Genomic DNA, 16,358 nt, shown 5'->3' on the forward strand with positions numbered 1-16,358 from the left:
TGATTATCTGTCAATTTGACACATGCAAGATGCTGTCAAAACAAAAAATTCTGCCGCGAAAAAAATAAACTTTTTATTTACTTTTACCATTAAAAACTTAACTGCTGGAATAATTGCCTCCTAACTATGCGCCGTAACTGGAGAGGTCGTTATAGAAACAACTGGTACAGACAGAACAGGCCAAACAGTTCTGCCGGCGCTGACAATAGAAGCCTGAACAATTCGTCATCTTCAGCTCAAATATCCAGTGCTGCTAGCTCCTCGCGTGCTCCTGCAAATCAGCTGCCCATTTTCATATCACCTAACAATGAGAATAGTTTGTGGCGATTATATTTCCCTTCAGAAGGTAATCAATAACAACATAGCTGTTTGTTGATATTTCTAACTGCATAACTACGACTAAAATTGCATATCTTCATTTAACTGACTACTGTTGCTTTGATCCTTACTCCTAGTTGATTATTTTCAGAGTATCCACCGAACCCAGAGTTATCAGAACACATAAAATGTTTTAAAACTTTCATTGAAAAGAACCGAAGTTTATTTGATCTGGAGAAGATAGATCAAACACGGAGCGTACCTTTAGATGTACAAAGTCTTGTTAACGATGCTGATTTCAATTCCAACTGGCCTACATTTAGCACGGATTTATTTGAAAAACCGGAAGTTACACTAAGGTTGTTAGAGTATTGTTTGCATCAGGTGTGTTGGTTTTACAATTCATACTTAATAATTAAGTTTTGTATTTTAATAATAACTTATTTTCACATTGTTACAGAGCTTAAAATGTGAATCCAAGATTAAAGTTAGAGTGTTAAATCACCAGCCGGTTATTCCACTGAATAACTTAAAAGTGAATTATTTTGGTAAGTTTTGAAAGCAGTTACTTTGTTGTCCATTTTTATTTTGCTCCAAAAAGTTACACTGATTACTAATTAGCAATATTGTATACCTAAGAGAAAATCCATTCAATATTGTACCAGTTGTATTATTGTTTTGACTTTTTCCAATATTTTTTTCTTCGTGTTATAGGTAAATTAGTAACAATCAAAGGTACGGTCATCCGTGTGGGCAGCGTCGGTCTAATATGCACTTCCATGGCCTTTGAATGCTCCAATTGCCATAACATCCAAGCTGTGGTGCAACCACAAGGTGTTTTTACAGGTACAAGATAGTATTTTATTTATTTACTTAGTCTAATGCCACAAAACTTAATGCCATAAAGTATTCTCTGTCAGCTAACCTTTGTGCTGAATAGAAGAAATAACTTGGCAGTGCTTTAAAATTCTATACAAGAAACAAAAATGCTATTTATTTTCCAATTTGGGGGTACCTATTGTAATATTGAAAGAAAGGATAGTGATTTGTGGCTAAAATAAGTATTTAATTTCTGAAATAAATAAAGAATAAAACAGTACTTAAAGTATTCAATATTTTTATTATTTCCAGCACCTACTGTATGCCAAAGCTGCCGTGGAGGATCTAGGTTTGATCCCATACAATCTTCACCCTTCACAAACACCACTGACTGGCAGGTGGCTAAAATCCAAGAAATTCAATCACAAGTAAGGATTAAAATATTCATCCAAATTCTAAAACAAATTGAAGCCTATGGCTCTTAAATCTATGCTTGAGTTTCAATACAGTTTCGACTTGAATCAGTTTAGCTGAATTCCATATTAGGGTGATGAGAGCCTATCACATTATTCTGTGGCTGTGGTCTATTCCACTTTGATCACCTGGATTTTATCACCCAGGTGATTAAGGTGGACTCCAGGCACTTTGGTGTCCTTTGATCACCCGCGGTTAAGAAGTCCACCTAGGTGATCATATATAGACCTATTCTGTAGCACAATTTTTGTTAAAATAATTAATTAGGTAATTATTCTTTCAGGGTATTTCTGGAACCATTCCTAGAAGTGTCGAAATTGAATTGCAAGGCGATTTGGTCGGCACTGCGTGTCCTGGAGATGTTTTGTCAGTCACTGGTATTGTTCAGGTAAATTCTAGTTAAAAATCAAGACAAAGTATAAAAAAAAAGTTATTATTTTTTCTTTGCAATACTTGACCACAATCTGGCAATACTTGCCTTTAGGTCTTTTAAAAAACCTACTTTAATTTGATGCAATAAGGTCTCAATTCGAAATAATTCACCAGGTTCGCGGAGAGAGTAAAGGCGGCGAAGACGGCAAAAGAGCCGCGAGACTTCTACAGCTGTACATAGAGGCAGTATCGATACACAGCCAGAGGAATCTCAGCAATCCTACACTGTCTTTCACGCTGAAGGATTACTATGCAATACAGGTAATAAGCTCAATATGTACCACAGGACTTCTCTATTTTCCATATTGAAAGTTGAGGTTTTAGTTTTCAAATTGGTAGGGCCCTTCAAATTAGAAGCTTGAGGAAGCGCTGCAGTGGCGCCACTGTGGCACACACACTATAGTACTACTAAAGCCTGGTCCATGAGCACGTAGAATCCCGTCCAATGACCCCAAGCTGCCCATCCTTGTCGCTCGCACGTAATTATGTTGCTGTCGCGCTCGCACACTCACTGCGGGCGCGCGTCGAACAGTCGCGACAGCAATATAATTACGCGCGAGCGATAAGGATGGGTAGCTTGGGGTCATTGGACGGGATTCTACGTGCTCACGGACCAGGCTTTAGTTTCCATACAATTTCTAGAAGTGAACGCACGTGTCGTTTGTAACGGTAGTGGCGCTGCGACTGCGCATCTAGAAATTATATAAAAACTAATAAAGGCGTGGCAAGCGCGCCACAGTGGCATAACTGTAGCGCTATAAGGGCACAGCTATAATTTCATTTGTCAGCTCAAAATACTTCTGTTTTCAGGAAATCCACGCGTCAGAAGATGTATTCAGATTGCTAGTGCATTCCCTATGCCCCACTATATTCGGGCACGAAGCAGTGAAGGCTGGTCTGATCCTGGGCCTGATAGGCGGCACGGAAATTGACAACGGGACGAGGTCTAACCCCCATGTGTTAGTGGTTGGAGACCCGGGTTTGGGGAAGTCTCAGTTGCTGCAAGCAGCGGCCCATGCGGCACCTAGAGGTACTTTGATTTTTTTATAGTGACAATTGTGCTGACGTCACTATGCACAGTCGATAGGCTGACAACTGCAAGTGGTATAGGCTCGATGAAAAAGCGGGAAATTGTTCTCTTGGAGGCTTTAGTCCAGCATGGGACAGCAAACTACTTTGGGGGTTACACCCAGCTGTGGGCTGAAATGGTGTTGATGATAAATCAGTGTTAGTCCAGACTTCTAGCAGAGTGAGAATAGTGATGACACATATTATAATAGTATAGACTAGCGGCCGCCCGCGACTTCGTACGCGTGGATCCCGTTTTACCCCCTTAGGGGTAAAGTTTCGTAAAGTCCTTTCTTAGCGGATGCCTACGTCATAACATCTAAGTGCATGCCAAATTTCAGCCCGATCCGTCCAGTGGTTTGGGCTGTGCGTTGATAGATCACTATGTCAGTATAGATGAAAGTTGCATTAGAATTTCGCACTATGTAATAACTTGTATGAAAATGGGACACTGAAAGACCTCTACAAATAAGTCAACCCTATATTGATTAAAGGCTGGCGCGGCGCTGCTATTAGCAGATACCTAATGACCCTAAACAAAAGACTGCCGGAAATTGGCGTCTTTTTTTTTCGCGCGGCCATCGACCAAACCATGTTTTTTAGATACAAAATAGTGTAATAAACCAAACATACTATGACATGTATACCTCTAAACTCAGTCTGAACTGAGTTACGAGCATTAGAAGTTTGATGATTTACATATAGATTTGCTTTTTGCGCGCAAGTTTTGTAAGAAATTGTAACAAAATTGTGACATTGTATGTGTAAACAAACAATACCATCCATTAAAGGATCCAGACATCAGTGTGGAGTAGAATCAGCGCAATAAAAAAATAGCGCAATATTTTGTTGCAATTTCTTACAAAACTTGCGCGCAAAAAGCAAATCTAGTATGTAAAATCATCAAACTTCTAACGCTCGTAACTCAGTTCAGACTGAGTTTAGAGGTATACATGTCATAGTAAGTTTGGTTTATTACACTATTTTGTAATAAAAAAACAAAGATTGGCCGCGCGAAAAAGAAAAGACGCCACCTTCCATACAAAATCTGGCATTGCCATTTATATTTCTTCAGGGGTGTACGTATGCGGCGCTTCAGCATCGGCCGGCGGGCTCACAGTGGCCTTAGGCCGCGAGGCGGGCGGAGACTTCGCGCTCGAAGCAGGCGCCTTGGTACTAGCCGATCAGGGAGTGTGCTGCGTGGACGAGCTTGATAAGGTGGGGAATTTACTAAAGCCTGGTCCGTGAGCACGTAGAATCCCGTCCAATGACCCCTAGCTACCCATCCTTATCGCTCGCGCGTAATTATATTGCTGTCGCGACTGTGTGATGCGCGCCCGCAGTGAGTGTACGAGCGCGACAGCAACATAATTACGTGCGAGCGACAAGGATGGGCAGCTTGGGTTCATTGGACGGGATTCTACGTGCTCACGGACCAGGCTTTAGATTGCTTCAGATTTACGCCCGTATTCACAAACATTACTATGAGGTCTCACAGTGCGCGTGGATGTACAGTGTGTCACACGAACCAATCACAGAGCTCTATTCAACGCTGTGCGTTCGATTTGCTGCTTCACTTAAGCAAGTATCGTTTGTGAATACGGGCGTTAGTCATGAATCAGCTAGAGAAAATTTTTTTTCTTATGTCCAGATTTCATGTGAGGTTACTTTCTTTGGTCTCCCTCCGGGACATATCCAGGTGTTCACAGCTTTTATTGTTTATTTTGTGTTTTCCAGTATTTTGTTTTTAGTGTTATCTCGTGACTCCTAAAAAGATGTGTCACTTTAAGACTAAGAGTAGTTTCTAATAAGTAGTGGTACCAGAGAAAATACAAATGAGTAAGTTATCTTCATAGAAATGCACCGAGCGCGGTTTGTAATTCGGCGCAACTCCCCGCTGATCCACGTTAAATTTTTTCAGTGTGTGCGTGCGCGCCGCATACGTATTGGCGCGCTTACATACAAACCGCGCTCGGTGCGTTTCTATGAAGATGACCTACTCATTTGTATTTATTCTGGTGGTACTCAACAGATGTCAGCCCACCACAGCAGTCTACTAGAAGCGATGGAGCAGCGTCGCGTGAGCGTGGCCAAAGGCGGAGTAGTGTGCAGTCTCGCCGCGCGAGCCACCGTGCTCGCCGCCGCCAACCCGCACCACGGCAGCTATAATAGGTGCGTGACACCAGTAGCCTTACGCCCGTATTCACAAATATTACCAGGCCTGTTCATCTCCGCGAGTTTACACCGAAAACAAAACACGCACGATGGCCCCCTACAGGATTACTATTCGACAAGGCCTCACATACGAGGGAGCATTGACTCACGAACGCGTATTCTTGATAATTCATGCTAAATCATGTATTTCCTCCGCCATTTTCCGCAGTTTGGCACCTCACGTCACATCATTTTACCGAAGTCGGCCCTATAGCTTCGGCGCAGTACCGATCACTGACGTTTGTCAACAAAATGGTGCTTGACTCTTGAGACAAGCTAAATTACACCATATTGTTAATGACATTGAGCATACATTTTTTTAAATACCTTCGCGAAGTAAAACTTCTGTACGTAGTACTTATTATTATTCTATGGTGACACCAGTAGCCTTAAGCCCGTATTCACAAATAATACTATGAGGTCTCACAGTGCGCGTGGACGCACAGGGTGACACACGAACCAATCACAGAGCTCTATTTAACGCTGTGCGTTCAATTTTCTGCTTCACTTAAGCAAGCATCGTTTTGGAATATGAGCGTTATTCACGTAACAAAACTTCAACGACAATAAAACACTGAGTTGCGATCCTATCAAGTAATCGTTTTATCAAAATGACCCTTGTGAATACGGATGTAGAACTGTTTTTCAATGGGGCGATGTAACAAAACTTCAATGACAACAAATCGCTGAGTTGCGAAGGATTGTATACTCTATACTCTATAGGAATCGAGTAATCTTTCTATCAAAATGACCCTTATGAATACGGAATTAGAACTGTTTTTCAATGGGACGACTTTTGAACAGCGAGATCTTGACTGTCAAAATACATGAATTAAGCCACAGGGTCACCGTGACCCAAACGCGCCCATGACCCACACGTGCTTCAAGTCACCGTGACCCTTATTTTTTACCAAGGGTGTGTGGTCTGCAGCCGGATAATGATGATGGATACAGTCATGCATGTTCTTATGCAAGTGTGGTTTAGCGAGCGTATAGTTCCAAAATACTGAACTGTTCCAAAAAATGAATCCATGACATTGACAGTGGGGCGCCACCGTCAATACCGAATCGCTGGTTTCGATTTTTGCCATGTTGGAAACCATATAATTGAACGATGGTAGCGCCCCCCTGTCATTGAGTTTGTTGGAACAGCTCAGCACCGTGGTTCAGCGTGGGTCATCTATACAAATTCTTACCGCACATAGACTCACGCATAAATGCGATGCGTTAAGCATGCATGCACAAAAACACTACGAGGCATATTGACATACTCAATAATTTATTAATTTATTGCATCCATAATGTAAATCATTACGCTTTATCAGTTGTTATGAAGGTCTGTTTGTTTTCCATATTAATAGTTATATTTTTCCTTAAGATAAAAAATAACAGGGAACTATAAATTATTTAATCTGTAGGTACCTACTGAATTAATGTATACTTCTGTTGGGTGTATAATTCATGATACTACATAATAAGTATAATATGGAATTCAATGATGTTTTGATGATTTTCAGGGCAAAGACCGTGGTAGAAAATTTGAAAATAAACTCTGCTTTGCTGTCCCGATTCGACTTGGTTTTCATCCTGTTGGATCAACCAGATGAGGTTTGTATGGAAGAATAAACGTCATACATAACATATTTTGCAATTTGACCATGAAAAAAATTAAGCCTATAATATCAATCTTATTGTATACAAAACTGCTCTTATACGTTCAACCTGTACATTATTTCAATACCAATAAAGTGTTTGATTTCAGAAAATCGACGCGATGTTATCGGAACACGTCTTAGCATTGCATAGTGGTCAAAAGAGAAAAAGTTCTTCAAAGGCTCTAAACGTTAGCATAAACACAAGCCAATACGACAGTGATGCGTCGCTAAGGTAAAATTCTAGTTTTATTTGCCACACTGTGATATTTATAAAAACTTCAGAGCCTTCAATTTTCAGATCAAGCTTTACTAATTTGAAGGCCAGTAAAAGCAACCAATCTATACCTAAGTCACAATTTTCTTATAACAAACAAATGTTCACAAATCAGCCAATTAACAATTCCTAATCGATTTTAACACTTACCATTTCAATTTGCAGTACACGATTACGGCTGAAACCTGGTGAAGTTATCGATACCTTGCCATTAGTTCTGCTTCGAAAGTACATAGCGTATGCTAGGAGGTATGTCCATCCGAAGCTCAGTACCGAAGCAGCAAATGCGTTGCAAGAATTCTACTTGGAACTCCGTCATAACCATCAAGGTGGTTCTCAAGATGGGACGCCCATCACTACAAGGCAGCTAGAAGCTTGCATTAGGCTGACACAGGTAACTTAAATACAAAAAAAACATCTTTAANAATTTTTTCAATTCAACAAACCACACGCAACAGCTTTCACGGAGGTCATTGATCGATTGTCAAGATTTGACACTCCGAAGCAAAACAAAATCAATGAAATTTAAATGATTTTAATTTTAGAACAAACCACTCAAAAACTTTTTGTTGTGATTATTTCATGTTGTTTTACTACAAAACAGTAAATGGTTAAAACGACCAACTAGTTTTAGTAATAGTTATTATACCACCAGCTATGTATAGATTATTATTTACATACAAACTTGGCTAACAACAAACAAACTGCATTGCAAACTGTTTCCCGCGAAAAAAACTTCAAACCAATGAGTAAAACTTATTACTTCAAACTTTTTTCAGAATCGGGACTGGGATATTTCGCCAAAATATTTGGAATTACGAATAAGGTTGAACTTATCAACTCTCACTCAACCAATATAAACTACGCTTTTAATTATAGTATTATACCTATCTCAATGTATTATTCCTATAAAAAAACTTCCAGTAATTAAATAGACAGCAATGATTTATAAAATCGATTTAACAATACTTAATCGAATTGGTACAGCACTAGGTGGCAAACTTCCTGAGTTCCGAGCGGTAAAATTATTTAAGAAAAAAAAAGACAATTGTAGGGTTGCCAGTTAATGAGTTTTTGCCACTTACTAGGGTAAAACAAACTAGGATTGGTTTTTGGTCAAAACTCTTATTTGTTTTTTGTTATTTTAATGTTTTCATGATTTAATATGTTTACTTTGGCTTTAATTTTTTAAATATTTTAAAATAATTTATAATAATTTTCGTCACAAAATTAATTTACTGTCTAATAATAAGGGCTAGGTGTAAAATGTGAATGTGGTTACTTGTTCATTTCTTTCTTTAATACTCAATTTATGATTATCATTTCTTCTTGCCTTTCTTTATAATACAAAAAATCAGTCCAAAACTTAATTATTATAAACATGGTAGGGAAAATTATGTATTTGTGCTGGTATTCCTGATTATCTGTCACTTTGACACAAGCACTGATGCTGTCAAAACAAAAATTCTGCCGCGAAAAAAATAAACGTTTTATTTACTTTTTTACCATTAAATACATAACTGCTGGAATAATTGCCTCCTAACAATGCGCCGTAACTGGAGAGGTCGTTATAGAAACAACTGGTACAGACAGAACAGGCCAAACAGTTCTGCCGGCGCTGACAATAGAAGCCTGAACAATTCGTCATCTTCAGCTCAAATATCCAGTGCTGCTAGCTCCTCGCGTGCTCCTGCAAACCAACTGCCCATTTTCATATCACCTAACAATGAGAATAGTTTGTGGCGATTATATTTCCCTTCAGAAGGTAATCAATAACAACATAGCTGTTTGTTGATATTTCTAACTGCTTAACTACGACTTAAATAACATATCATAATTTACCTGATTACTGTTACCTTGATCCTTACTCCTAGTTGATTATTTTCAGAGTATCCACCGAACCCAGAGTTATCAGAACACATAAATTGTTTTAAAACTTTCATTGAAAAGAACCGAAGTTTATTTGATCTGGAGAAGATAGATCAAACACGGAGCGTACCATTAGATGTACAAAGTCTTGTTAACGATGCTGATTTCAATTCCAACTGGCCTACATTTAGCACGGATTTATTTGAAAAACCAGAAGTTACACTAAGATTGTTAGAGTATTGTTTGCATCAGGTGTGTTGGTTTTACAATAATTCAAACTTAACAAATAAGCTCTATGTTATATTATTAACTTATTTCCACATTGTTGCAGAGTTTGAAATGTGAATCCAAGATTAAAGTTAGAGTGTTAAATCACCAGCCGGTTATTCCATTGTCTAACTTAAAAGTTAATTATTTTGGTAAGTTTTGAATGCAGTTATTTCGGCGTAATTTTTTTCTTATTCTAGATATTATGCTTAAAAAATAATACTAAAACCGATATTGTGTACCTAAGAGAAAATCCATTCAATATTCACCAGTTGTATTAATGTTTTGTCTTGTTCCAATTATTTTTTCTTCGTGTTATAGGTAAATTAGTAACGATCAAAGGTACGGTCATCCGTGTGGGCAGCGTCGGTCTAATATGCACTTCCATGGCCTTTGAATGCTCCAGTTGCCATAACATCCAAGCTGTGGTTCAACCACAAGGTGTATTTACAGGTAAAAGATTTTATTTATTTATTCTTTAATGCCAGATAAAACTTTAGATAAGGCGAACTTAATGCCATAAGGTACCTATTTTCTGTCAGGTAATCTTTGTGCTGAATAGAAAGAAATAACTTGGCAGTGCTTTAAAATTCTATACAAGAAAAGAAATTGCTATTTATTTTCCAATTTGGGGGTACCTATTGTAATATTGAAAGAAAGGATAGTGATTTGTGGCTAAACAAGTATTTAATTTCTAAAATAAATAAGGAATAAAACAGCACTTAAAGTATTGAATATTTTTATTATTTCCAGCACCTACTGTATGCCAAAGCTGCCGTGGAGGATCTAGGTTTGATCCCATACAATCGTCACCCTTCACAAATACCACTGACTGGCAGGTGGCTAAGATCCAAGAAATTCAATCACAAGTAAGGCTTAAAATATTCATCCAAAATTTAAGCCTATGGCTCTCTTAAATCTATGTTTGAGTTTCAATCCAGTTTCGACCACATTATTCTGGTCTATTCCACTTTGATCACCTGGATTTGATCACCCAGGTGATCAAGGTGGACTTCAGGCGACACTTTGGTGTCCTTTGATCACCCGCGGATAAGAAGTTCACTTTGATCACCTAGGTGATCAAATAGACCTATTCAGTAGCACTATCTTTGTTAAAGTAATGAATTAGATAATTATTATTTCAGGGTATTTCTGGGACCATTCCTAGAAGTGTTGAAATTGAATTGCAAGGCGATTTGGTCGGCACTGCGTGTCCTGGAGATGTTTTGTCAGTCACTGGTATTGTTCAGGTAAATTCTAGTTAAAAATCAAGACAAAGTATAAAAAAAAAGTTATTATTTTTTCTTTGCAATACTTGACCACAATCTGGCAATACTTGCCTTTAGGTCTTTTAAAAAACCTACTTTAATTTGATGCAATAAGGTCTCAATTCGATATAATTCACCAGGTTCGCGGAGAGAGTAAAGGCGGCGAAGACGGCAAAAGAGCCGCGAGACTTCTACAGCTGTACATAGAGGCGGTATCGATACACAGCCAGAGAAATCTCAGCAACCCTACACTGTCTTTCACGCTGAAGGATTACTATGCAATACAGGTAATAAGCACAATATGTACAGGACTTCTTTATTTTCCATATTGAAAGTTGAGGCTTTATTCATTTTGTTTTCAAATTGGTGGGGCGCCTTCAAATTAGATGCTTGAGGAAGCGCTATACTACTAGTTTTCATACAATATCTAGAAGTGCAACGCACGTCTCGTTTGTCACGGTATTAGTGACGCTGCGACTGCGCATCTATAAATTATATGAAAACTAATAAAGGCGTGGCAAGCGCACAGTGGCGTAACTGTAGCACTATAAGGGCACAGCTAATTTCATTTGTCAGCTCAAAATACTTCTGTTTTCAGGAAATCCACGCGTCAGAAGATGTATTCAGATTGCTAGTGCACTCCTTATGCCCCACTATATTCGGGCACGAAGCAGTGAAGGCTGGTCTGATCCTGGGCCTGATAGGGGGCACGGAAATTGACAACGGGACGAGGTCTAACCCCCATGTGTTAGTGGTTGGAGACCCGGGTTTGGGAAAGTCTCAGTTGCTGCAGGCAGCGGCCCATGCGGCACCTAGAGGTACCTTGATTTTTTTAAAGTGACAACTGTGCTGACGTCATTGTTACAAATCACTGTTGTCGCACTCCAGTTGATAGGCCGACAACTTCAAGTGGTATAGGATCGATAAAAAAAGGGGAAGATTGTTCTATTGAAGGCTTTAGTCCAGCAAGGGACAGCAATCTAGGCTGAAATAAAGATTACTTTGGGGTAGGTTACATCCAGCATTAGACTGTAATCAGCTAAGATTATATTGATAAATCAGTGCTACTCCAGACTCCTAGTAGAGTGTGAATAGCGGTCGCTTTAGGTTCCATATGACAAGTGGCATCAGAACTTAGCACGATGTAGTACTTAACTCATATGAAAATGGGACGCTGAAGTCCTCTACATTACACTCATCAAGGGCTGGCGATATCAAACCTGATGACCCTAAACAAAATATTTCTTCAAGGGGTGTACGTTTGCGGCGCGTCAGCATCGGCTGGCGGGCTCACAGTGGCCTTAGGCCGCGAGGCGGGCGGAGACTTCGCCCTTGAAGCGGGAGCCTTGGTACTAGCTGATCAGGGAGTGTGCTGCGTGGACGAGCTTGATAAGGTGAGGAATGTACTAAAGCCTGACCAGGCTTTAGTAACACGGCACGGACCCGTGAGCACGTAGAATCCCGTCCAATGACCCTAAGCTACCCATCCTTATCGCTCGCGCGTAATTATATTGCTGTCGCGACTGTGTGATGCGCGCCCGCAGTGAGTGTACGAGCGCGACAGCAACATAATTACGTGCGAGCGACAAGGATGGGCAGCTTGGGTTCATTGGACGGGATTCTACGTGCTCACGGACCAGTCTTTAGATTGCTTCAGATTTACGCCCGTATTCACAAAAATTACCATGAGGTCTCACAGTGCGCGTGGACGCACAGGGTGACACGAACCAATCACAGAGCTCTATTCAACGCTGTGCGTTCGATTTGCTGCTTCACTTAAGCAAGTACCTATCGTTTGTGAATACGGGCGTTAGTCATGAATCAGCTGGAGAAATTTTTTTTTACTATTTTCAAATGCCGAAAGCCCTCTTTTACTGTGACTAACTAGATTTGATTCTATGGTCATTTCCTGATAGTTATTAAGTCTTATGTCCAGATTTCATGTGAGGTTACTTTCTTTGATCTCCCTCCGGGTCATATCCAGATGTTCACAGTTTTTATTGTTTATTTTGTGTTTTCCAGTATTTTGTTTTTAGTGTTATCTCGTGACTCCTAAAAAGATGTGTCACTTTAAGACTAAGAGTAGTTTCTAATAAGTAGTGGTACCAGAGTAAATACAAATGAGTAGGTCACCTTCATAGAAACGCACCGAGCGCGGTTTGTAATTCGGCGCAACTCCCCGCTGATCCACGTTAAATTTTTTCAGTGTGTGCGTGCGCGCCGCATACGTATTGGCGCGCTTACATACAAACCGCGCTCGGTGCGTTTCTATGAAGATGACCTACTCATTTGTATTTATTCTGGTGGTACTCAACAGATGTCAGCCCACCACAGCAGTCTACTAGAAGCGATGGAGCAGCGTCGCGTGAGCGTGGCCAAAGGCGGAGTAGTGTGCAGTCTCGCCGCGCGAGCCACCGTGCTCGCCGCCGCCAACCCGCACCACGGCAGCTATAATAGGTGCGTGACACCTAGCCTTACGCCCGTATTCACAAATATTACTATGAGGTCTCACAGTGCGCGTGGACACACAGGGTGACACACGAACCAATCGGCGACGGCCTGAGCCGAGGTCCGAGCCTACCGTGGCGTCCTCAGGCCGCGTCCGTAGTCCCCTCGATCGGGCCCACTAGAGTGAGCCCGCCGTAGGCTGGACTTCGGTCCAACACCGCGGTGGGCAACCCTCTAGTTGGGTTCGCCACTGATCGGGCGCCTTATGCGCTCGATACGGCCCGATCGCGAACGTCGGTCGACGACGACCGACGATCGCCAAACGGCTAGAGTACCTTCTGTACTCGCCACTCTGCCCGGTGAAGCTGGAAAAGCTCCTCAAGCTACCAGCACGCGTCTCTTCAAAAAAAAAAAACAATCACAGAGCTCTATTTAACCCTGTGCATTCAATTTTCTGCTTCACTTAAGCAAGCATAACAAAACTTCAACGACAATAAAACACTGAGTTGCGATCCTATCAAGTAATCGTTTTATCAAAATGACCCTTGTGAATACGGACTTAGAACTGTTTTTCAATGGGGCGATGTAACAAAACTTCAATGACAACAAATCGCTGAGTTGCGAAGGATTGCATACTCTATAGGAATCGAGTAATCTTTCTATCAAAATGACCCTTATGAATACGGATTTAGAACTGTTTTTCAATGGGACAACTTTTGAACAGCGAGATCTTGACTGTTAAAATACGTGAAATAGGCCAGTGTCACCGTGACCCAAACGCGCCCATGACCCACACGTGCTTCAAGTCACCGTGACCCACACGTACGGGAGTATTACCAAGGGTGTGTGGTCTGCAGCCGGATAATGATTATGGATACAGTCATGCATGGGCTTGTGCAAGTGTGGTTTAGTGAGCGTACAAATTCTTACCGCACATAGACTCACGCATAAATGCGTTAAGCAAGCATGCACAAAAACACTATGATATTTACATACTGAATTATCTATACTAATATTATAAATGCGAAAGTAACTGTCTGTCTGTCTCTCTTTCACGCCTAAACCACTGAACCGATTTTGATGAAATTTGGCATAGAGTCTCGGGAAAGGACATAGGATAATTTTTATCCCGGTTTTTGAAACAGGGACGCACGCGATAAAGTTTTTCTGTGACAGACAAAATTCCACACGGGCGAAGCCGCGGGCGGAAAGCTAGTTAATTAATAATTGCATCCTTAGTGTAAATAATGAACAGGAAAGCTTAATCAGTTGTTATGATGGTCTGTTTGTTTAATTGGTTTCCATAATAGTTATATTTTTCCTCGAGATAAAAAAATAACAGAGAACCATAAATTATTCAATCTGTACCTACTGAATTCATTTAAACGTTTGTTATGTGTGTAATAAATAATTCATGATTACTACATAATAAGTATAATATTGAATTCAATGATATTTTGATGATTTTCAGGGCAAAGACTGTGGTAGAAAATTTGAAAATAAACTCAGCTTTGCTGTCCCGATTCGACTTGGTTTTCATCCTGTTGGATCAACCAGATGAGGTTTGTATGGAAGAATAAACGTAACATATTTTGCAATTTGACCATGAAAAAAATTAAGCCTATAATATCAATCTTATTGTGTACAAAACTGCTCTTATACATTCAACCTGTACATTATTTAAATACCAATAAAGTGTTTGATTTCAGAAAATCGACGCGATGTTATCGGAACACGTCTTAGCATTGCATAGTGGTCAAAAGAGAAAAAGTTCTTCAAAGGCTCTAAACGTTAGCATAAATACTAGCCAATACGACAGTGATGCGTCGCTAAGGTAAAATAAATGTACAATATTTGATAAATTAATAAAAACTAAAATGTTTAAACGCAACTTCGCTTCGCTTATAATGCAGAAAGCTTTACCAATTAGAAGGTCACTAAATAAAAGCAGTCAATTTTCAATTTTTTAATTACAAACAAATGTTCGCCAATTAACAATTCCTAATCGATTTTAACACTTACCATTTCAATTTGCAGCACACGATTACGGCTGAAACCTGGTGAAGTTATCGATACTTTACCATTAGTTCTGCTTCGAAAGTACATAGCTTATGCCAGGAGGTATGTCCATCCGAAGCTGAGTACCGAAGCAGCAAATGCGTTGCAAGAATTCTACTTGGAACTCCGTCACAACCATCAAGGTGGTTCTCAAGATGGGACGCCCATCACTACAAGGCAATTAGAAGCTTGCATTAGGCTTACACAGGTAACTTAAATCTTTACAAAAAAAATATCTTTAAAACTGCTTTTATAGAAACAACGTCAACTGAAGCTTTTGGCTCTAGTGAAAAAATTTATAAAATAATTTAATCCCGTTTTGTGATTACTCCTAAAAGCGCTATTGCACGTCTCCATACTTATTTTACTCGAAAACTGCTTCATGATTTAAAACCACAACTTAAAATGGCAAAATATTTAGTACTTTTTTACCACTTTTTAGGCGCGTGCAAGAGTAGACCTAAGAGAAGAAGCTACTGTAAAAGACGCGAACGACGTCATAAGTCTCATGAAACACAGTTTGATGGACACATTTAGCGACGAATTTGGGAATATTCAGTTGTCAAGATCCATCAACGGTTCAGGAGTCAGCTCTAGAAGTAAAGTAAGTTCACTAATCCCTCTTCTACCATAATACCTACGCAATTTTTTACTATTGAAAATCTAAGCAAGTATTTTAAAGTTTTGAAAACTCACAAATCATCCTATTTTTAAGAGAGAAGCTAATGTTGTTTTTCTCTTCACAGCTAAAGAAATTTTTGGACGTCCTCACAAGAAGAGCTCATCAACTAGGAAAAGATGTTTTTACAAGGCAAGAGTTAATACAAATCCACAAGGCGGCCGGTGTACCGGGTGATGCAGGAGAGCTGATTGAGGCAATGCACACACATTGCTATCTACTCCTCAAGAGTTCTAATACATACCAACTTATAGGCTTATAAGATTTAATGTGATTATTTACTTGTTGAATATAATAATATTTTAGTTACAAACATGTGGTTCTCATTTCTCACCTTATCATACATATGATGCACAAGGAAAATGAAATATAATAAATACCATAAGTAACAAATAAGGCACTTTATTTGCACTCATCATAGTTTGATCGTAAAGCACACTACATAGCACATAACTATGTTGATTGATTCATACCAACAATTTAAGCGTATATTTATATCACAGTTTTGTGCAGCA

General features: G+C 39.7%; 1 protein-coding gene across 3 annotated transcripts; it reads left to right on the plus strand.

Moving 5' to 3' along the window:
- Positions 1-31: 31 nt before the first annotated feature.
- On the plus strand, positions 32-16,355 carry LOC114349834 (minichromosome maintenance 8 factor recombination-defective). 3 transcript variants are annotated; one of them, XM_028300402.1, is made up of 15 exons: positions 32-346; positions 470-702; positions 779-866; positions 1,033-1,164; positions 1,450-1,565; positions 1,895-1,999; positions 2,158-2,304; positions 2,854-3,073; positions 4,187-4,329; positions 5,144-5,283; positions 6,843-6,933; positions 7,088-7,212; positions 7,420-7,648; positions 15,607-15,768; positions 15,911-16,355. In XM_028300402.1, the coding sequence occupies exons 1-15, from the start codon at positions 127-129 to the stop codon at positions 16,103-16,105; spliced, it is 2,346 nt and encodes a 781-aa protein (XP_028156203.1). In that variant the 5' UTR covers positions 32-126; the 3' UTR covers positions 16,106-16,355. The 3 variants fall into 3 exon arrangements, with proteins under 3 accessions (XP_028156203.1, XP_028156204.1, XP_028156206.1); XM_028300403.1 differs by lacking the exon at positions 7,420-7,648 and adding an exon at positions 15,144-15,372; XM_028300405.1 differs by lacking the exons at positions 32-346; positions 470-702; positions 779-866; ... (8 more) ...; positions 7,088-7,212; positions 7,420-7,648 and adding exons at positions 8,703-9,019; positions 9,143-9,375; positions 9,455-9,542; ... (8 more) ...; positions 14,816-14,940; positions 15,144-15,372.
- Positions 16,356-16,358: the final 3 nt, after the last annotated feature.

The sequence above is a fragment of the Ostrinia furnacalis genome, unplaced genomic scaffold (assembly GCF_004193835.3).
Source record: "Ostrinia furnacalis isolate ACB-3 unplaced genomic scaffold, ASM419383v2 OfSCF0710, whole genome shotgun sequence".
In the NCBI taxonomy this organism is placed as follows: domain Eukaryota; kingdom Metazoa; phylum Arthropoda; class Insecta; order Lepidoptera; family Crambidae; genus Ostrinia; species Ostrinia furnacalis.